The sequence below is a fragment of the Microcaecilia unicolor genome, chromosome 11 (genome assembly GCF_901765095.1).
Source record: "Microcaecilia unicolor chromosome 11, aMicUni1.1, whole genome shotgun sequence".
Classification (NCBI taxonomy): domain Eukaryota; kingdom Metazoa; phylum Chordata; class Amphibia; order Gymnophiona; family Siphonopidae; genus Microcaecilia; species Microcaecilia unicolor.
The window spans coordinates 100,917,893-100,940,513 of record NC_044041.1 but is presented as its reverse complement, the minus strand read 5'-3'; the positions used below and the strand labels follow the sequence as shown (position 1 = coordinate 100,940,513).

The following is a 22,621-nucleotide window of genomic DNA, read 5'->3' as shown; positions in this document are numbered from 1 at the left end:
AAGGGAGGCCGATCTCTTAAAGCTATCTAAAGAATATCACCAGCTACGGAGAGCCCACACGGGGTCCTTATCGGTAACTTATAAAAATCAGATAATGCAGATTCGGAAACAAATTGATGACATATTGACCCAAAGGGCGGAGAGAGATATATACTTTCAACGCTTTAGGCTGTACAAATGGGGCAACAAAGCAGGGAAATTACTAGCTAACATGGTCAGACCACCCCGTAAACGGCAGATCATTACTACCATTAAAGATACAGAGGGGAAGGTATATACTGAAGAGGCCCATATAATGCAGCAATTTGTACAATTCTACAGTTCCCTGTATAAGGCTAGGGAGTTTGACCCTGAGGTGTGCGAGAGGTTCTTACAGGCAATACACATTCCACAACTTACAGCGGATCAACTACAAGCTTTAAATACACCCATCTTGGGACAGGAAATCAAACAGGGTATAAAAGCTTTGAAGCTGACTAAGGCTCCGGGACCGGATGGGTTCGGCCCAGAGTACTACCGTATCTTGGCGGACCTTGTTATGGAACCGCTGAGGGACTGGTTCAATGGGATCATAGGAGAGGGGTTGGCATTTCAGAACAACATGGCCCATGTGGTATTACTGCCAAAGCCGGGTAAAGACAAAGTGCAGGTAGGATCATATCGCCCAATTTCACTTTTAAACCAGGATGTGAAATTGCTAGTGGCCATAATGGCCAAACGATTGAATGTAGTAATTCCGCACCTGATACATGCAGATCAGGTTGGATTCGTACCGGGGCGATATGCATCCATGAATATTATGCGGGCCATGGTGGCCATACAGGAATACAGAGAGAGTGGGGGAAAGGAAGCTATTGTGGGATTGGACATGGAAAAAGCTTTCGATAGCATTTCTTGGAGGTACCTATTCTGGGTTCTGGAAAGGTATGGGATAACGGGGCCATACTTATCGTGGATTAGAGCTCTCTATACAAATCCCCTAGCCAGGTTGTTAGTTAATGGGAAACTAACAGAAAGCTTCACGATACACAGAGGCACTCGGCAGGGGTGCCCCCTCTCACCCCTTCTCTTTCTCCTGGCAATAGAGCCACTTGCAATTAAAATAAGGAGCAGCAGGACAATCCGAGGGCTGCGAGTGGGGCACCGGGAATTCAAACTTAATTTATTTGCTGATGATATTTTATTGTACTTGGCCCATGCCCCTACGGACTTGCCAAAGGCTTTGGCCATAGTGGATGAATTTGGGGATCTGTCAGGGTTGCGGGTAAATTGCTCCAAATCAGAAGTACTCTCCCTATCGGGGCAACCGGGAGACCCGGGAGTAGAGGAAATGCCGATTCCATTCGCCAAGGGAGCAATGCGATATCTAGGCATTTTCTTAAGCACTAACGCGAGGACATTTTATCGCAAGAATGTAATTGACCCGGTGGAAAAAATTAAGCAGTTGTGTGCCCGTTGGAAGGACCTGCCGTTGTCCCTGATGGGGAGAATAGCCCTCGTGAAAATGGTTATGTTGCCCAAGGTCCTTTATCCCCTACAAGTAGCTCCTATTTGGCTCCTACGGAAAGAAGAGCGATTGTTTCGCTCTATAATCCGCTCCTTTATTTGGCATGGGAAGGGAGCAAGGATAGGACACCAGAAATTAGTATATAGCAAGGGGGCCGGGGGTCTGGGATTACCTGACCTGCGCATTTATAATGTTGCAGCGCTAATGCGGTTTATCTTTGAAGGGTTGGCAGATCATTACCGGTTTTTGCCGCACGGAGGGTTGGAAGATTGGAGTCGACCGTGGTCTTTTGTAAACTTGATTCATATGCGGACAAATACGAATCCGCAATTAGTGAGCAAATTGGCTTTTCTGAGACCGTTCAGGAGGGCATGGGTCTGGTGGAGAGGACATCAAGATCGATCACCTGACACGTCTCCCTTCTTGGGCCTTGTGGGTAATGCGGACTTTCCGGCGGGCATGGGATACTCGATGTTTACTAAATGGCAACAGAACGGGTGTAGAATACTGGGCCATCTTTTAGTAGAGGGCGGGGATAGTATAGAGTCTTTTGATCAAATAAAAGAGAGATGGGATATCCCTAATAACAATTTGCTGCATTATATACAGGTGAGGCATTATCAATCTTCCCTTAAAGGGAAATATGGGGACAAGTGGACGTGGGGCCTATTGGATAAGATTCTGCTTCGTACTCCATTTAAAGTAAACAGCATCTCCACATGGTATAAGATACTACAAATGCACACTCCAACAGGGGGGATGGAACGGTTGATAGAGCAGTGGAACAGGGAATTGAGTACGAAATACACAATTCAAACATTTAATCGGCTTTTTAACACATTATATGCCATGGTCAAGACAGCAGATTTACAGGAAGCGCAGTACAAGATAATGCATAGAGCTTATATAACCAAAGCCAAAGGGGCAGCTATGGGCTTGTGGGGGGACGGACAATGCGACAGATGCCGCCGGGGAGAGGGTACTTTTCTCCACTCTTTTTTGGAGTGCTCGAGCCTATCTATCTGGAATGAGGCATTTCAAATAATACAACAGGTCACCCACAAGCAGATAGAGTGGGACTATATAACATTACTACTGGGAGATCAAAATCTTTTGTTGACACAGGGCCTATCGCAACCACACAGGAGATTCATATATATGACATTATTGCTAGTCAAAAAGACTATTTTGCAATTTTGGACCTCCTCTGAGAGTGTACCAATTGAAGCCTGGAAGACCAGGATGCAGGAAGTCGGCAAATATGAAAGCCGGATATATGCCAAATCTCTAAAAACCATAAACAAGCAATATTCGAAGGTGTGGACAGATTGTTTACAGCAGTTAGGGTAAAGAGGGAAGGAGGTGGGGATGGGATGGGAGGGAATAGGATGTGTTTTTGAAGCGAATGGTGTGAGAAGGAATGGGAGGGAATGGAATGCATGAGATGAATGGATAGGGGGTACTTTAAAAAAAAAAAAAAAAAAAACCAGACATGTTTATGGCATTACAAGACCTAAGTTGTTAAAGCTTTGTTTACTATTGGATGCTGTTCAGGCCATCTACTGTATGGAAAGGCTTTTGATATTACCTGAAACATTGTAGATGTACCTATGTATCGCATTGGTGACAATAAAAATTAATTAAAAAAAAAAGAACGCAGCTCACGCTCTTGAAGGCTCTAGTTTTTTCTATGGTATATTTGCCGGACTGGGCGATTCAGATCGGCATCTAGCCATTTGTGAGCATAAGAAGCCTGCTGTCCTCTGAGAATACCTGCTACAGGTAAGTATCTTCACTTTTCTACATTTTTGCTGACCATTGTTATGGTCATATCTAGGGTAAGATACTATGCAGGACTGTTAGTAATTGACTGTGAACTTCGTTACAAGGTTTTAGAAGATAAAAACGTGTTTCCTTGTCATCAAGCAGATGAAGCCATTATGTATGGGTTGTGTCCATCAACCAGCAGGGGGAGATAGAGAGCACTCAACTCCTCTCAGTGCCTCATGGCCAGCTAGCTCCACTGCCTCTTCAGTATTCTCTGTCTCCCCAAGCAGGGTGGCTGCAGCTTCTTCGAGCGCCATCAAAAATCTGCCTGGGGGTGGCTCCTGGCTTGCCAGTTGTTAGCTGGGGTGTTAGAGGCTATAGCAGCTTCACTTTGAAGGCACATAGGTCAGCCCTTTCCCTGCCTTACCCATGCCCCTGTGGATGTGGACATATTAGCTTGCTTTTCCCTGTCCTTTCCCACTCAGTGGATGCAGGGTCATTGGTTCGCCTTTCCCTGCCTTTCCCACTTATCTGAGCCTCCGGAGTGTGTTTATTTACCTCTTTTGCCTCTGCTTTCCTCACAGCGTTAAAAAAAAATAATAATTAAAGTCACGTCGCGCTTTAGCGCAGCAATTTTGGAAAAGAGGTTTTTTTCTTGAGATTCTTCTGCAGGACCGGAGATGTGATACTCGGTCCAGTGAGGTAAGAGTGTTTTCTGACTCCTCCGGGGTGGGCCCGCGATCGGGACGTTTTTGGCACGAACCGCCATTTTTGAATTTTACCGCCATTTTCGGCGATGGCTGCGGAGACTGTAAAGCGCTGTTCTAAATGTGGCAAGTGCAAATCAGCAGCGGGGCTCTGTAATTCGTGCTGTACAGACGGTAGAGCCGGCCCGAGCATGGCGAGCGGTGATCTTTCGCGCTCTGAGCTGCTAGCGGACGCCATTTTGGATTTTCCACATGGCGCGGCCTCCGTTGCGACGGAGAGCCCTGAATCCGGGGGGGGGGGGGGTCCTCTGAGTGAGGCTGATAGCCCTGGGCAGGATCCGGGCAGTCAGGGGGCGGTTTTCTCCCCTGATTTTGTTTTAATGCTGCATAGGGCATACATGCTTAAAAGAGCTCTTCGGAACCTCTGCCTGCCCCTCCGGTGGATCCTGGCCTTTTGGAGTTGGCTTTGCCTGTTTCTTATCCTCCTGATAAATGCAGAAGGGCTAATTCTCCTTCTGAATGTGGTGCCCCCCCCCCCCGTGGTCAGGCTATGAGGATTCTGAGGGGTCTGGCAGAACTTCTTGGGCTGAGGTGCCAGAGTCGGGTGCAGAATTGCCACAGGAGCTTGATGATTCGTCTGCGGTGAGGATTTTCCACTGCTAGGAGCTGCCAGCGCTTATTTCAGATGCCTTACAAGCCCTCTCGATTGAAGATCCTGGGAGTGGCACAGCCTCCTTGGTTAATCCAAGGATGGCTAGTACCAGAAAGCCTGCTCGAGCCTTTCCTTTGCATGACTCCATCCAAGAGCTTATTTCGGCTCAATGGGCTGACCCCGAGGGACCTTTGAAGGTTGCCAGGGCTATGGGGCAATTATACCCTCTGAGTGAGGAACATTTGGCTCGCTTTGCAAAGCCTAAAGTGGATGCCCTGGTCACGGCTGTGACAAAGAGAACTACCCTCCCTGTTGAAGGAGGTGTTGCCCTGAAGGATATTCAAGACCGCAGGCTTGATTCAGCTCTGAAGCAGTCCTTTGATTTGGCAGGTCTCACTGTTCGGGCGTCTGCATGCAGTTGTTATGCTGCTAGAGCCTGCCTGGCTTGGTTACAGCAGGCAGTGGAACAGCCCGGTGATGGAGCGGAGACCTTATCTGAAGTGGCTCTGCGGATGGACTTGGCCTTGTCCTTTTTGGTTGACGCCCTTTATGATATGGTCAGAGCTTTGGCTAAGCAAATGGCTGTAGCAGTGGCGGCTTGCCGCACACTTTGGCTACGACATTGGGCGGCGGACATGGCCTCTAAGCAAAGGTTGGTGAAGTTGCCCTTTCAAGGCCTTCTCCTGTTTGGTGAGGAGCTGGAAAACATTGTTAAAGGCATGGGGGATTCCAAACCTCAGCGCTTGCCCGAATAGGCCGAAGTCTTCCTCTAAGGGTCAGGTGGTCCGCTCCTCTTACAGACCTCGCTTCCGTGAAGCTAGAAGATACCGCCTGGGGCGTGCTGCTGGGTTCACGTCGCGTGCCCGCTTTCAGCAGAGAAACTCCTTTTGCTCGGACAAACGTTCCGCAGCTGCCGGTTCAGGGGCGACCCTCTCAATGGTGGTGCGCCGGCCCTCTCCTCGTTTCCTGTCATCGGAGGAAGACTTTCCCTCTTTTTCGAGGAGTGGGCCAAATTCTACACAGATCAGTGGGTCTTGGACCTGATCAGAGACGGATACCGAATAGAATTTGATGCCCCAGTGAGAGACGTGTTTGTGGAGTCCCGATGCGGTTCTGCCGCCAAACGGGCAGCGGTAGAGGATATTCTGCACAGTCTATGCCAGATAGGGGCTGTGACCCCGGGCTGTGACCCCGGTGCCTCCCGCCGAACAAGGTCTAGGCCGCTACTCCATTTACTTTGTGGTGCCACGAAAAGACGGGTCTTTAAGTTCTCCTTTTCACTATCTAAATATAATGTGGGTTCAAACTGTATATAAAACAGGAAACCTGACCCAAAGATTAATATAAAATCTAAATATCCATTGAAGTTATCTTAATTACATTAGACCACTCCATATGGGAAAATTAGGTTGTTACCATGATAATTTTCTTTCCTTTAGTCATAGCAGATGAAGCCATTATGTATGGGTTGTGTCCATCAACCAGCAGGGGGAAATAGAGAGCACAACTTTTCCCAGTGCCTCATGGCCAGCTAGCTCCACTGCCTCTTCAGTATTTGAAGCTTCCAAAGCAGTATGGCAAACCGCAGTGGGAATAACATGAACTTTCCTCACAGCGAACGATGGCCCCTTAACAAGGGCATGAACTCAAAAAAAGGAGGGAATGAACTCATCCTCCTGGAGGGAATAAACTCGTCCTCCACTTTGTATAAACGGAGGGAATACTTGCATCCTCCTGGAGGGAATAAACTCATCCTCCCAAAACATGATAGAAAGCCCACAACAAAGGTCAGATGATGGAGCAGAGATAGCCTGGCTATGTGGCTGAGGAGCAGGCTAGGAGGTGTGACCATAATTTCTATATAAAAATATAAAAAATAGGAGTTTAAGCATTTAACAGAGGGAGAAAGACTAGTGAGGATTCCTGCTGGTTACTGCACTGGGAAGCAAAGTGATCCAGTGGCACAGCAGAGCGGTGCTTTTCCTTATTAAGGGAAACAGCACCGGGAATCTGAAGTCCATTACCTCTAAAATTAACAAGCTGTATGAGGCACAGCAGTTTGCAGTTGTGTGGTTAGAATTTTTTATTACTAAGCAATTTGTGAGGTTTGTTTGTTTGCCTAGGTATATTGCTGGGAGCACCTCAGCTGACAGCTGGGGTAGGGTATGCCAGGAAGATTACCAAAAGTGTGGTGATCGTAATCTGACCCGCACAGAGGCAAGCTCCAAAATTTAAATTTTGAGATGGTTGTAATGCCAGAGAAGGGAAACGGTTGTTACTTAATCACACCTCCAAAAGTCCAGACTCAAACAATTAGCTAAACACTTACGCATACCCATGAGTGGATATAAATACCAGTGGAGAAAATTATAGAGGCATACATCTATTAATGTTGCAAAATAGGAAACGCACACATACGTCCCAGACATACCGAACCAAAGCCTGAATATATCACCTAAGAAACTGTGCGTGCCACGTGTGTGTGTGTATGTGTGTATATATATATATATGTATATATATATATTTATTTATGTAAATAGCAGCTTTTCTAAAATTGCTACTCAGCGCTGTACTGCTATGGATTTACAGCCTGTTTCACTAACACAGACTACTCAATAATTATTGTGGATTCTTTTGGATTCATATTAGGTAAATGAGACCTTTATTAGAGGTGCCAAAATCTACAATAATTAAGATATATATACAATGATTAGCTATATACACACAATGATTAGCTATATAAACAATCATTACATTACTGGTCTCTACATCTAAGCAATGCTAAGAGTTCTTACACCAGGAAAAGAAGCAATAATATACACTACACATATAATCATCACTGGTCCTTACATCATCCAGGTTCTTATCAGCGGGGGGGGGCGGCGGCGCGGCCCCGTTGTAGCGAAAGCCAGGAGCTTCTTTGACCAGGAACAAGTCCTCTGCACAGTACGTACGTTATTCATAGATGAGCTCCCAATTTCACTGAAAGAAACTCCCCTTTTTATTAGGCTCAGAACTCATGTTCAGAGCTAAGGAAAATTACAGAATGCTTCTCTGTTTATTTATTTTTATTTATGCACATTTATACCCCACTTTTTTCCAGATGCATACGGGCTCAAAGTGGCTTACAATGTACCGATGAGGCGATCGCCAGACCAGTGGATATACAATTACATAAAATAGGATAGAAGGAACTGGGAAAGAAGAAAGTGGGAAAGGGTATTAGAGACTAAAAAGGTCCATGGACATGTTATTAGGATGGACTGTAGGTAGCATATGGCAGTTCTGAAGTTGGCTTTCCTAGAGAGGCCGGTCTGAGGGAAATTCCAGATGCTGAGATGGAACAGAGTGACTGGAACAGCTATCGGCTAGGCAATCCACGATGGGGAGCAGTTGTAAAACCCGTCCAGACCCGTAGAAAGCAACAAGGCACGATTAAAACCGCTTGAGGCAGAAGAGATGTGAGGTTGCCGGACAACAAGATGCAAATGGCGTTAGATGCTGCTCTTCAACCGCCACACCAGCTCCTTAGACGATTGACGCAGCGACCTGGAGACAGAGTTCAAAAAGGCCCAACGGTGCCGCTGTAATGAGCGTAAATTGTAATGTGTGCTGCCAAAAAGGGGGCGTGAAATGGGTGGACTGTGGCTATTCCAAAAATCTACACGCGAGAATATAGAATAGGTACCGTGGGAACGTGGTCACATGTTTTCCAAGTCCAGGTGGCCAGGCTGAACTCCAAAAACAAGCACCATCCCCCTCTTCACATACCAAATTTAATTAGAGCTGTGTCTTATCTTCTGCATGCCTACTTGTTCTCACACAATCAGTTAATCATTCCATATCATCATGCTGATCAATCCATAGACTGGTGGGTTGTGTCCATCTACCAGCAGGTGGAGATAGAGAGCAAACTTTTGCCTCCCTATATGTGGTCATGTGCTGCCGGAAACTCCTCAGTATGTTCTCTATCTCAGCAGGTGGTGGTCACACACAGCAGCAGCTCTGGCTAGGCCTCCAAGCCTAATTTTTAGGTTTTGTTGAGTGCCTGGGGTTGAGGGCTCTTCTTGAGCAAGTGCAAACCTGGTGGCGCCAGGTCCCTCCTTTTCTCCCCCCTCCCGCTGGCTCCGTTAAAAAAAAAAAAAAAAAAAAAAAAAAAAAAAAATTTTGAACGTCCTTAAAGGCGTTTATTTCGACGTTTATTTAAACGTTTATTGCAGCTACTCACTGGGACACCAGGTCGTTACAGCTCGGAGCGGAAAGCAGGTAATTTTTACCTTTTTATAGCGGGCAGGGGGTTCCCCGATTGATCTCCACGTGGCCGATGGCGTCGGAGGGCGAGGGCGCAAAGAGTCGCTCCCCTGATTGCTTGGGCTCTTCTAGAGGGGATGCGGGGGTCTTAAAGTCTGATTCGCCCTTGTTGGGTGACAGTTTCGTGACCGATGAGTGTCCCGGTCCTTCCTCCGGTGTGGCGGTTTTTCCCGCCATAAACGCCCATCCCCCGCTGCTCGCCTCCGCCATCTTGGCCGGCCACGCGGTTCGGACGGCTTCTTCTTGGGCCGCCCTTGAGGTGGGAGACATTAATGCCATGAACGCCCTTAATTTGGGCGACGGCACAAAAGCGGCTAAAGTTAAGCGCCGTTCTTCCCGCGCGGCTCCTTCGCGGAGTGTCGCGCCGGATGCCATCTTGGATGCGCAGCATGTCTCTCCCCCGCTCTTGCGAGCGCCGGTTGAGGGTGCGTCTAGGGCTGTAGCCCAGGCTGCGGAAGTGCACAGTCTGGGGGGTTTCTCCCCCGAGTTTGTTTTGCTGCTGCATCAGGCCTTCCTTATGCAAAACGCTGCCCCTGCTCCCTCGTCTGGTAAAGAGGTTGAGGCCCCCGGAGGTAAACGCCCTCGGGTTGATTCCCAGGCCTTGGAGGACTTTGTCTCCTCCGATGTAGATGAGGGCAGCGTATCTGAGTTCTCCCAACGGTCCTTTGCGGATTCCTTGGAGGAGACGGATCCCCGCTCGGATGGAGCGGATGACCCCTCTGCAGCGCGACTCTTTAGCTCAGAGGATTTGCCCAACCTGTTAGTGCAGGCCATGGGCATTTTGAAGATTTCCTCTCCGGAGGACGTCTCTCCCTCAGCCCCTGTTGGCTCTGCCATTATGCTGGGGACGAAGCGCCCGCCTAGAACCTTCCACGTGCATGATGCCATGCACACCTTAATTTCGGCTCAATGGGATGTCCCAGAAGCGAGCCTTAAAGTGGCTAGGGCTATGTCCCGCCTCTATCCTTTGCCTGAAAGTGAACGTGAGGCCTATCTGTGGCCTACTGTGGATTCTTTAATCACTGCGGTGACTAAGAAAACGGCGTTGCCGGTGGAAGGTGGCATGGCCCTAAAGGACGCCCAAGACAGAAGATTGGAGGCGGCCTTAAGGTCGTCCTTTGTGGCGGCTGCTTTAAGTTTGCAGGCCTCAGTTTGCGGCTCCTATGTGGCCAGGGCGTGCCTGACTATGGTGCAGCGGGCTTCCCCCTCGGATCATTCCTTGAGGGCTGATTGGCCGGCCCTGGAATCGGGCTTAGCCTATTTGGCAGACTTGCTGTATGATGTCTTGAGGGCCTCAGCTAAAGGCATGGCTCAGACAATCTCTGCGCGGCGGTGGCTTTGGCTGAAACATTGGTCTGCTGACCACGCCTCTAAATCACGCCTGGCTAGATTGCCTTTTAAAGGCAAGCTGCTCTTTGGGGTCGAGCTGGACAAAATCGTGACCGATCTCGGCACGTCTAAGGGCAAGAAGTTACCGGAGGTCAGGGCTCGGGCTAGTACTCGCCCCGGTACCTCCAGAGGACGGTTTCAGGAAGCCCGTCGATACCGCCCGGGCAGGTCGGGCTCCTCTGCCCCCTCTTCCTTCAAGAGGAACTTCTCCCCCAAGCAGCATTCCTTTCGCAGAGACCGCCGTCCCGGAGGTGCTCCCTCCGGTCCTCCCCCAGGGTCTCGTACCCAATGACGGGGCCTTGGTCCATGCCCCAGTGCAGATTGGAGGACGGCTGTCCTCGTTTCTGGGCGAGTGGACCACAATAACTTCAGACGCTTGGGTGCTGGAAGTCATCAGAGACGGCTACAAGCTAGAGTTCTGCCGACCCTTAAGAGACGGGTTTGTACTCTCTCCCTGCAAGTCTCCGGTCAAAGCTGTGGCAGTGCAGCAGACCTTGGACAATCTGATCCGCCTGGGTGCGGTCGTTCCGGTGTCAGAAAATCAGCTTGGCAAGGGGCGTTACTCCATTTACTTTGTGGTACCAAAGAAAGGAGGTTCTGTACGGCCTATCCTCGACCTCAAAGGGGTCAATCGGGCCTTGAAAGTTCGGCACTTTCGCATGGAGACTCTCCGCTCTGTTATAGCGGCAGTGAAGGCAGGGGAGTACCTGGCATCCTTGGACATCAAGGAAGCGTACTTGCATATTCCCATCTGGCCTCCTCGTCAACGCTTTCTGCGTTTTGCAGTCCTGGGCCGACACTTCCAGTTCAGAGCCCTCCCGTTCGGGTTGGCTACTGCTCCGCGGACCTTCTCCAAAGTAATGGTGGTCATCGCGGCCTTCCTGAGGAAGGAAGGAGTACAAGTCCATCCTTATCTGGACGACTGGTTGATCCGAGCCCCCTCTTATGCAGAGTGCGGCAAAGCTGTGAACTGGGTGGTTGCTCTTTTGAGCTCCCTGGGGTGGATCATTAACTGGGAGAAAAGCCAGCTGCGCCCAACTCAGTCCCTGGAGTATCTGGGAGTTTGATTCGACACCCAAGTGGGCAGAGTGTTCCTGCCAGACAATCGGATTGTCAAGCTTCAGGCTCAGGTGGACCAGTTCCTAGTAGCCTCTCCTCTTCGGGCTTGGGACTATGTGCAGCTGTTGGGCTCTATGACGGCCACTATGGAAGTAGTGCCCTGGGCCAGGGCTCATATGAGACCACTACAACACTCTCTGTTGCAGCGCTGGACTCCGATGTCGGAGGATTATGCTGTGCGCCTTCCCTTGGACCCAGCAGTGCGCAAGGCGCTGAGCTGGTGGACGCAGACAGACAAGTTGTCTGCAGGAATGCCTCTGGTGACCCCGGAGTGGATTGTCGTCACGACGGACGCCTCTTTGTCGGGCTGGGGAGCCCACTGCTTGGGAAGGACAGCGCAGGGGCTCTGGTCTCCTGCAGAGGCAAAGTGGTCTATCAACCTCCTGGAACTCAGAGCCATTCGGTTGGCGCTTTTGGAGTTCATCCCGGTACTGGCGTTGAAGCCTGTACGGGTCCTGTCGGACAATGCCACGGCTGTGGCCTATGTCAACCGCCAGGGAGGTACCAAGAGCGCCCCTCTAGCCAAGGAGGCCATGAATCTATGCCAGTGGGCGGAAGCGAACCTGGAACAGCGGTCAGCGGCCCACATTGCCGGAGTCATGAATGTCAAGGCGGACTTTCTCAGTCGCCATACCTTGGAGCCCGGAGAGTGGCAGCTATCTGCTCAGGCGTTCTTGGATATCACGAAGCGCTGGGGCCAGCCGAGCCTAGATCTGATGGCATCATCGGCCAATTGCCAAGTGCCGCGCTTTTTCAGCAGAGGACGGGACCCTCGATCCCTGGGAATAGATGCTCTTCTCCAACAGTGGCCGACACAAGAGCTTCTCTATGTGTTCCCGCCCTGGCCCATGTTGGGCAGGGTGCTAGACCGGGTGGCAAAGCATCCGGGCCGGATAATCCTGGTGGGTCCGGATTGGCCCAGACGTCCCTGGTATGCGGACTTGATCAGGCTCTCAGTCGACGATCCTCTGCGGCTGCCAGTGGAGCAGGGTCTGTTACATCAGGGTCCCGTGGTGATGGAGGATCCCTCCCCCTTTGGTCTTACGGCCTGGCTATTGAGCGGAAGCGTCTGAGGAAGAAGGGCTTCTCAGACAAGGTCATCGCCACTATGCTGAGAGCGAGGAAGCGCTCTACTTCTACTGCTTACGCCAGGGTTTGGCGTACCTTTGCAGCGTGGTGTGAAGCAGGCTCATTTTCTCCATTCACTGCTCCAATTTCTTCAGTGTTGGCATTCCTGCAAGAAGGTCTGGAGAAAGGCCTGTCGCTCAGTTCCCTTAAAGTCCAGGTAGCGGCCCTGGCTTGCTTCAGGGGCCGCCTGAAGGGTGCTTCCCTGGCTTCGCAGCCAGATGTGGTGCATTTTCTCAAGGGAGTTAATCACCTGTGCCCTCCTCTGCACTCGGTGGTGCCTGCGTGGAATCTCAACCTGGTGCTAAGAGCATTACAGAAGCCGCCTTTTGAACCCTTGTCGAGGGCATCTCTGAAAGACCTGACGTTGAAAGCAGTCTTTTTGGTGGCTATCACTTCAGCCAGAAGAGTTTCCGAGCTCCAGGCGCTCTCATGTAGAGAGCCTTTTCTGCAGTTCACTGAGGCAGGAGTGACTATTCGCATAGTGCCTTCCTTCCTGCCCAAGATTGTTTCTCGCTTCCATGTGAATCAGCAGCTCTGTCTCCCTTCCTTTCGTAGGGAGGACTACCCAGAGGAATACTCTGCTCTTAAATATCTGGATGTGAGACGAGTCATCATCAGATACTTGGAAGTGACCAATGATTTCCGGAAATCGGATCATCTGTTTGTCCTGTTTGCAGGTCCTCGTAAGGGTCTGCAGGCTGCTAAGCCTACAGTGGCAAGATGGGTCAAGGAAGCCATTGCAGCGGCTTATGTGGCCGCAGGGAAGGTGCCGCCTATCCAGCTGAAGGCTCACTCCACTAGAGCTCAGGCGGCCTCGATGGCAGAGGCCGGGTCCGTCTCCTTGGAAGAGATATGCAAGGCGGCAACTTGGGCATCGGCCCATACATTCTCCAAGCATTACCGCTTGACTGTGGCGGCACGGGCGGAGGCCCGGTTTGGAGCTTCAGTGTTGAGGTCAGGGATTTCAATGTCCCGCCCTGGGTGAGTACTGCTTCGGTACATCCCACAAGTCTATGGATTGATCAGCATGATGATATGGAAGGTAAAATTATGTATCACACCTGATAATTTTCTTTCCATTAATCGTAGCTGATCAATCCATAGCCCCTCCCAGATATCTGTACTGTTTATATTCTGGTTGAATTTTAGGTTCAAGTTTAGTCTTCAGTTACTTCAGGAGGACTTCGTGTTCAAGTTTTTTCACTTGGATTCTTCAAGAGTTGAGACGAGTTTGTGTTACAGTGAGCTGCTGCATTCCTCTCCCCTCCGTTTTACGGGGCTGGATTGAGACTTAAATTCTGCCGGCACTCCCTCCCGCTTCGTGCGGCTGTAGGGCAGCTTTGTACCCCTCCCGCTTCGGCGGTGTTAGGGTCAGTCAGCTCCTCCCGCGGTTGCGGTTGCAGGATAAGCCAGATCCCCCCGCATCGGCGGGGTGGTGTCCCTCCCCCGCTCCGCGGGGATGAGCTGGACGGATTCCCCTCCCCCACTTGTGTGGGGATGAGCTGGGTTAATTCCCCTCCCCCGTTTCGGCGGTGGTGAGCTGGGCAGAGTGTCCCTTTGTGGGTGTAATTCTCTGAGTGCTGAGTCCTGCGGATGGAGCTTTGATACCGACATACTGAGGAGTTTCCGGCAGCACATGACCACATATAGGGAGGCAAAAGTTTGCTCTCTATCTCCACCTGCTGGTAGATGGACACAACCCACCAGTCTATGGATTGATCAGCTATGATTAATGGAAAGAAAATTATCAGGTGTGATACATAATTTTACCTTTTTAAACAGAATTACTTCTTATCAACAATACAGACCCCGAGTGCACTGGTCGGTCAAGACAGAGTTGAAAAACAATCTTTAAAATTCACTTTTATTACAAACGCTTACATGGTCGTTTACATGTGTTAGGCACCATTTACACATGTTAATGCTGATTGATGCTTTAAAAAATCCTTAGTATTATAGATTAAAAAAAAAATTGTTTATAACAATTTATAATTGTTCTCAACAGCCACAAACACCAATTTTTATTCTCTTGTAGTACAGTGGAGCCAAACCGTGTTGAGACATCTGAAGAATTGAAAGTCATGCAAACCAGTTCAGAAAGCAGCCCTCAGTCACAAATGATTCAGTTGGATGGTAAGCAAAGATAACATTAATAACCTGAAAATCTTTTATTATAGAAAGTTTGTGTTTTCTCTTTTCTACTACTTGCATACCTTTTTAAAATATTATTTAAGGGACCGAGGATAACTTTGCATAAAACATATAGGTAGGAAAACGCATGATTAAGCCCATGCATGTAAAGATAGGACAGTATTTTTTTTTAAAGGCCTGGTGAGTATTTTTATAAAATATACAGCTCTACTGAATACAGTTTGGCTGATATTCAGCCGGTGGCGGTCAGCATGTTTTAAAATGCTGACTGGTTAAATTAGCCCCAAATATTCAGTGCTGGGGCTAATTTAAACTGTCCTGGTTGCTTTAAATATAGGCATGTTTGTATATAAATAGTAGCTGGTACAGTAAAAAGGATCACTTTAGAAATAAACATGCAAAAGAAGAGCAATGTCACGGGGGGTGAGGTGTATATATACCTAAAAGTGTCAGTATGTACGCAGGTATGCCATGGCTGTGGCAGATCTGGTTCCCTCTACTTCTGGAGCTTACCTCCAGAGATCTGTGGTGACTGAATTGCTTTCAGACACTCATCACCCAGAATGAAGGATCACTTCTGCATCCCAACCTCCACTCCCTAGCCCTCATGGCTTGGAAGTTGAGAGGATGGTAGTTTGATTCTATTCAACTTCATGAGGGTGTCTCTCTATCCTGCTAGCGAGCGGCTTGCTGTTGCTCAAGCCCCCAGTCAGACCTCCCACAGTGTCGTGTGATCTCAATGTCATTCTCACCCAGTTGATGAAAGCTCTGTTTGAGCCACTTGATATCTTCCACTTGAAGCTTTTGACTTGGAAGGTTATATTTTTGGTTATGGTTACTTAAACTCACAGGGCCAGTGAACTTCAGGCCCTGGTACCTGATCCATCTTATGCTCCTTGTCATCACAACAGGGTGGTTCTTCCCACATATCCTAAGTTATTTCCCAAGGTGGTGGTGGATTTCCACCTTAACTAGTCAATTTTCCTGCTAACATTCTTCCCAAAGCCCCATGCCCATCCTGATGAAAGTGCACTGTACACCTCGACTACAAGAGTACTACTACTTATCATTTCTAAAGCGCTACTAGACGTACGCAGCGCTGTACACTTGAACATGAAGAGACAGTCCCTGCTCGACAGAGCTTACAATCTAATTAGGACAGACAGAACAAACGAGATAAGGGAATATTAAAGTGAGGATGATAAAATAAGGTTTCTGAACAAAGTGAATAAGGGTTAGGAGTTAAAAGCAGCATCAAAAAGGTGGGCTTTTAGCTTAGATTTGAAGACAGCCAGAGATGGAGCTTGACGTACCGGCTCAGGAAGTCTATTCCAGGCATATGGTGCAGCAAGATAAAAGGAACGGAGTCTGGAGTTAGTGGAGGAGAAGGGTGCAGATAAGAGAGATTTACCCAGTGAATGGAGTTTCTGGGGAGGAATGTAGGCAGAGATGAGAGTGGAGAGGTACTGAGGAGTGAATGCACTTATAGGTCAATAAGAGGAGTTTGAACTGTATGCGGAAACGGATAGGAAGCCAGTGAAGTGACTTGAGGAGAGGGCTAATATGAGTATAACGACACTGGCGGAATATTAGTCGTGCAGCAGAATTTTGAACAGATTGAAGAGGAGAGAGATGGCTAAGTGGGAGACCTGTAAGAAGCAAGTTGCAATAGTCTAAGCGAGAGGTGATAAGAGTGTGGATGAGGGTTCTGGTAGTATGCTCAGAAAGGAAAGGGCGAATTTTGCTGATATTATAGAGAAAGAAACGACAGGTTTTAGCAGTCTGTTGAATATGTGCAGAGAAGGAGAGGGAGGAGTCGAAGATGACCCCAAGATTACGAGCTGATGAGACAGGAAGGATGAGAGTGTTATCCACAGAAATAGAGAATGGGGGAGGAGGAGAGGTTGGTTTAGGGGGAAAGATGAGAAGCTCAGTCTTTGGTCATGTTTAGTTTCAGATGGCGCTGAGACATCCAGGCAGCAATGTTAGCAATGTGTGACTTTGGCCTGGATTCCTGCTGAGATTTCTGGTATGGAGAGGTAGATCTGGGAGTCATCAGCGTAAAGATGATACGGAAAACCATGGGATGAGATCAGAGTACCAAGGGAAGAAGTATAGATGGAGAAAAGAAGAGGTCCCAGGACAGATCCCCGAGGTACACCAACTGACAGTGGGATAGAAGTAGAGGAGGATCCACTAGAGTATACGCTAAAGGTACGCTGGGAGAGATAAGAAGAAAACCAGGAAAGAACAGAGCCCTGAAATTCAAGTGAGGACAGTGTATCAAAGAGTAGGCTGTGATCAACAGTGTCAAAAGCAGCAGATCGAGAAGGATGAGTATAGAATAGAGACCTTTGGATCTGGCCAGGAACAGATCATTGGAGACTTTAGCAAGCGCTGTTTCAGTTGAATTAAGGGGGCGAAAGCCAGATTGAAGTGGATCAAGAATAGCTTGAGATGAAAGAAAGTCAAGACAACAGCGGTGAGCAGCACGTTCAAGTATCTTGGATAGGAAAGGGAGGAGGGAGATGGGGCGATAGTTGGAAGGACAGATAGGGTCCAATGAAGGTTAGCCTTCTGTCTGGAGTGGACTAAAGCCCATCCAGCTTCTTATGACCTTTGATCCTAACAGGCTGGGGACAGCCATCAGCAAACACACTTTGTTAGATTGGCTAGAAGACTGCATTTCCACAGTTGCACATCTCGGAGCTATTTCCTTCACTTACGCCTATTCTGAGCTGACTCTAGAGCAGAAGTGGACAAGCTCAGTCCTTGAGGGCTGCCACCCAGTTGGGTTTTCAGGATTTCCGCAATGAATATACAGTGGGGGAAATAAGTATTTGATCCCTTGCTGATTTTGTAAGTTTGCCCACTGACAAAGACATGAGCAGCCCATAATTGAAGGGTAGGTTATTGGTAACAGTGAGAGATAGCACATCACAAATTAAATCCGGAAAATCACATTGTGGAAAGTATATGAATTTATTTGCATTCTGCAGAGGGAAATAAGTATTTAATCCCTCTGGCAAACAAGACCTAATACTTGGTGGCAAAACCCTTGTTGGCAAGCACAGCGGTCAGACGTCTTCTGTAGTTGATGATGAGGTTTGCACACATGTCAGGAGGAATTTTGGTCCACTCCTCTTTGCAGATCATCTCTAAATCATTAAGAGTTCTGGGCTGTCGCTTGGCAACTCGCATCTTCAGCTCCCTCCATAAGTTTTCAATGGGATTAAGGTCTGGTGACTGGCTAGGCCACTCCATGACCCTAATGTGCTTCTTCCTGAGCCACTCCTTTGTTGCCTTGGCTGTATGTTTTGGGTCATTGTCGTGCTGGAAGACCCAGCCACGACCCATTTTTAAGGCCCTGGCGGAGGGAAGGAGGTTGTCACTCAGAATTGTACGGTACATGGCCCCATCCATTCTCCCATTGATGTGGTGAAGTAGTCCTGTGCCCTTAGCAGAGAAACACCCCCAAAACATAACATTTCCACCTCCATGCTTGACAGTGGGGACGGTGTTCTTTGGGTCATAGGCAGCATTTCTCTTCCTCCAAACACGGCGAGTTGAGTTCATGCCAAAGAGCTCAATTTTTGTCTCATCTGACCACAGCACCTTCTCCCAATCACTCTCGGCATCATCCAGGTGTTCACTGGCAAACTTCAGACGGGCCGTCACATGTGCCTTCCGGAGCAGGGGGACCTTGCGGGCACTGCAGGATTGCAATCCGTTATGTCGTAATGTGTTACCAATGGTTTTCGTGGTGACAGTGGTCCCAGCTGCCTTGAGATCATTGACAAGTTCCCCCCTTGTAGTTGTAGGCTGATTTCTAACCTTCCTCATGATCAAGGATACCCCACGAGGTGAGATTTTGCGTGGAGCCCCAGATCTTTGTCGATTGACAGTCATTTTGTACTTCCATTTTCTTACTATGGCACCAACAGTTGTCTCCTTCTCGCCCAGCGTCTTACTGATGGTTTTGTAGCCCATTCCAGCCTTGTGCAGGTGTATGATCTTGTCCCTGACATCCTTAGACAGCTCCTTGCTCTTGGCCATTTTGTAGAGGTTAGAGTCTGACTGATTCACTGAGTCTGTGGACAGGTGTCTTTCATACAGGTGACCATTGCCGACAGCTGTCTGTCATGCAGGTAACGAGTTGATTTGGAGCATCTACCTGGTCTGTAGGGGCCAGATCTCTTACTGGTTGGTGGGGGATCAAATACTTATTTCCCTCTGCAGAATGCAAATAAATTCATATACTTTCCACAATGTGATTTTCCGGATTTAATTTGTGATGTGCTATCTCTCACTGTTACCAATAACCTACCCTTCAATTATGGGCTGCTCATGTCTTTGTCAGTGGGCAAACTTACAAAATCAGCAAGGGATCAAATACTTATTTCCCCCACTGTACATGAGGTCTGTTTTGTATGCAAAACCCAACTGGGTTGTGGCCCTCGAGGATCAAGGTTTTTTACCCCTGCTCCAGAGGGTCATGTCACAGCTCAGTGTTGGAGCCATGGCTGTCGGTAGCCTACTTGAGGTCAGCCTCCCTTGGTACCTGCAAAATGCAGCGTTATCTTTGGTCCATAAATTTAACATCTCACTCCTGCCTTGAACAGGATTCCTGATGTGACAGTTGGTTTGGTCAGACAGTTATGCAGTATTTGGAGTCTGTAATCCAGCTCCATCCTCCTAGACCCACTTTTTATTCTGTTCAAGGCTGCACCTATAGAACAGGAATGCATATAAGTTTTAGTTTAATTGGTTGCTGGTTCACCTTGCTTGTTGAAATTCTCTATTGACTCTTGTTTGCTTTCAATGAGCCTGGGTTTCCCACATGTAGTAAATGTAGTCCTGCTTGTCCTTGAAGAAGACTGTTACTCACCTGTAGCAGATGTTCTCCAAGGACAGCAGGACATACATTATCACATACTGTCCTGCTGTCTTTGGAGATGAGTAATTTTGTTGTCAAGGTAGTGTCACAATTAAGACCAGCTAATGATACCCTCCCACTTCCCCTTGGAGTTGTATTCTCTAAGCTTTATACTTAACTGCTGGTCTTCGCTATCAAGTTAGGCAGGAAGGAGCCTACACATGTGTGGTAAGGGGCTGCCAAAGGCTTCTAAAATTTCCAGAATACTGGGTAGAATCCATGCTGGTCTCCCTTGGATGACATCACCAAGACGTGGTAATGTGTGTCCTGCTGTCTTTGGAGGTGAGTAATTTTGTTATCAAGGTAGTGTCACAATTAAGACCAGCTAATGGGACCTGATAAAGGCATACTGGTGAAGCTCAGAGCTACCAGCTGTATTCCTCACAGCTCTTTTTATGGACAATTTATAACCATTAGGTTTATCTTTCGATCTAGTCTGCCCAATTCCATTTGGTTTTATTTGGTGGTGTGCTTTATATGCCATTCATTTTCTGGCTTTTATTTTTTTTTTTCAGATCATTTGGACCCTGGAAGTTGCAAGAGACTTGAAGGGCAGATGCCCATTTTGTAAATCTACAGACTTGGCACCAGTGGCTTATGATTATTAAAGTTTGATATACTGCCTTAACTGGCATGCAAGTCAAAGCAGTTTATAGTAATTTTATAAATTAAAAAGGAACTACAATAATAGGACATTAGAAACACAATCGTAAAGGACACTTGTATAAGTAACCTAATGGTTAGTGTAGTGAGAACCAGGGGAACCAGGCTTGATTCCCATTGCAGCTCCTTGTGACTCTGGGCAAGTCACTTAACTCTCCACTGCTCCAGGTACAAATTAAGTACCTGTATATAATATATGAAAACCACTTTTATTTTTAACTACAGAAAGGTAGTATCTCAAATCTTCCTGTTTCCTCTTTTCTTAATTCAAAGCTAAATATCATAAAATAAAAACTATTAAAACTATCGAAAACAAATCGGTCAGAGCAGAAGCTAATCCAAATTAAAGGATCCCACTACATGGTTCTACAAGGGGAAGATCTTGTCAAACTGGGAAGATTTATTTAGATCTGTATACATTTATAAGTGGAGCTCGGCAGAACTATTGGCTCCAGTTTTATTTTATATGTTTATGGCTCCTCTTCTTGGGCTTATTCAGTCACTTGTCTGTATAGGCAAATGCAGTCAGATCAGTTTTCAAATTCTAACCACCCTTGATCTTCTAATGCACACGAGACTGCCTCTGAATTTGAAGCTTGTGATTCTCCAAGGACTAGCAGGCCTTTACTGGGAGGATGCGTTTCATGTTTTCTCCCTCTTTCTGTGCCGATTCTACTTTAGATTGCAAGTGCCTTCTCGTTCAGGTATTTTTGAGTGCCTTCTCATTTTTTTTTCAGCTTCGGATTATTGTCCATTTCCTTCTAGTTTATTTATTTTTTTTTTTTACATATTTTCAGAAGTTTTAAGTTCTTTTATTTTTGTAAGTGGCTGCTTAATAGGCCACAGCCCCGTCCTCGATTTCAACACTGCCTCCTTCTATTTTCATGAGTGACTATGTGATTAGGCTGAAGCCCCATCCTCAATTTGAACACTGCCCCTTTTTTTCTTGGCTCAAGATTGAGGAGTTAATTTAGCCAAGATACTTTTTTTTGATGTCTCAGAAGACCTCCAGTGTTTTGAAGTGGTGTGCTAAGTGTAGACACATGATTTCTGCCGTGGACCCGCACAATAGGTGCATCAGGTGTCTTGGGCCAGATAATGACTCCTTTTGTGAGCTCTGTTTTGCACATGCAAGTGAGAACTAAGCAGGTGCGACTGGCTCAGATGGAGCAACCTTTTGACTCATCAAAGGCTGGACTATTGACTTTGGCTCCAGCAGTATCGACTTCCATGACAGCTCTGACTTTGATATCCTCTGAGAGTACACCGGCATTGATTGGGTCTCTATCTGCCTTGACGCCGAGCACTGTTAGTAGGCCCCAGGACTGGTCAGCATTGGACCTGACACACAATACCTGTGTCCTCATTGACACCAGAGGATCAAGGCTCTGACCTGGAATCAGCAGTTCGTGAGGTTGTCAGACGTGCCATGCAATGCTGAGGGGACAACTTGGAGAGGTTGCTGACCACCTAAAAAAAGCATACAGATACTATCCACACGCAGTCTTGGCACACTTCATCTGCATCTTCAGTAAGAAGATCCGGGTCTAGGTGACATACCGCCTCTTGCTCATGCCACTTGGGCCCAGTGTCCCAGGCCTCACTAACCCCATCCTCAAGTCCTAGCCAACTCCTCGGTGAAAGCAGGGCATGGGCTTTTGACTGACTCCAGAAAAGTATCTGTCCCGTACAACCTTCTGGTTGGATGGAGGCTTATTTTTTACCAACATAGATGACCCCTTATAACCTCCGACAGGTGGGTTTTTAAAATAGTCTATCTTGGGTACATACTGAATAGATATTGGACCTACCTGTACAATTGGCTGGTCAAGAGCACATCTCAGGAAGGAGTCAATGAGGATGACATTCAGGTGTTGGAGCTACTAGGCTTGGGCCTTCCTTCCTCAAGTAAGAGCAGGTACTTTAGTAATGCTTGCCCAGCAGGTTTTAGCTCATCAAATGTTGAGACTAATGGGCCACATGGCCTCAGCCGTGCATGTCACTCCCATGGCATGGTTCCACTTGAGAGTGGCTCAGCGGATCTTAGCTTCTCAGTGGTTTCAGGAGACAGGGAACCTAACTGATGTCATCGTCATACCTCCAGATCTGGCACACACCCTCCTCTGGTGGACAGTTTTGTCCAGTTTGACTCTGGGACTTCCATTTCAAATTCCACTGCCTTGGGATGTGTTGACAACGGATGCATCCAACCTGGGTTGGGGAGCTCATATAGATGGGCTTCACGCTGAAGGCTGGTGGTCCACTCAGGAGGTTCAGTTCCACTTCTCGGG

The 22,621-nt window shown here is 47.9% G+C and overlaps 1 protein-coding gene across 4 annotated transcripts in view; it reads left to right on the top strand.

Moving 5' to 3' along the window:
• The window catches only part of ACSBG2 (acyl-CoA synthetase bubblegum family member 2), a 246,519-nt gene that overhangs the window by 57,226 nt on the left and 166,672 nt on the right, over nt 1–22,621 (top strand). For 2 of the 4 annotated variants that reach the window (XM_030218100.1, XM_030218098.1), the window contains one exon: nt 14,616–14,713. In XM_030218100.1, the coding sequence (XP_030073960.1) occupies nt 14,662–14,713 (52 nt within the window). In that variant the 5' untranslated portion in view covers nt 14,616–14,661. The remainder of the gene's footprint in view (nt 1–14,615; nt 14,714–22,621) is intronic. The other 2 variants (XM_030218101.1, XM_030218099.1) reach the window with 1 other exon arrangement.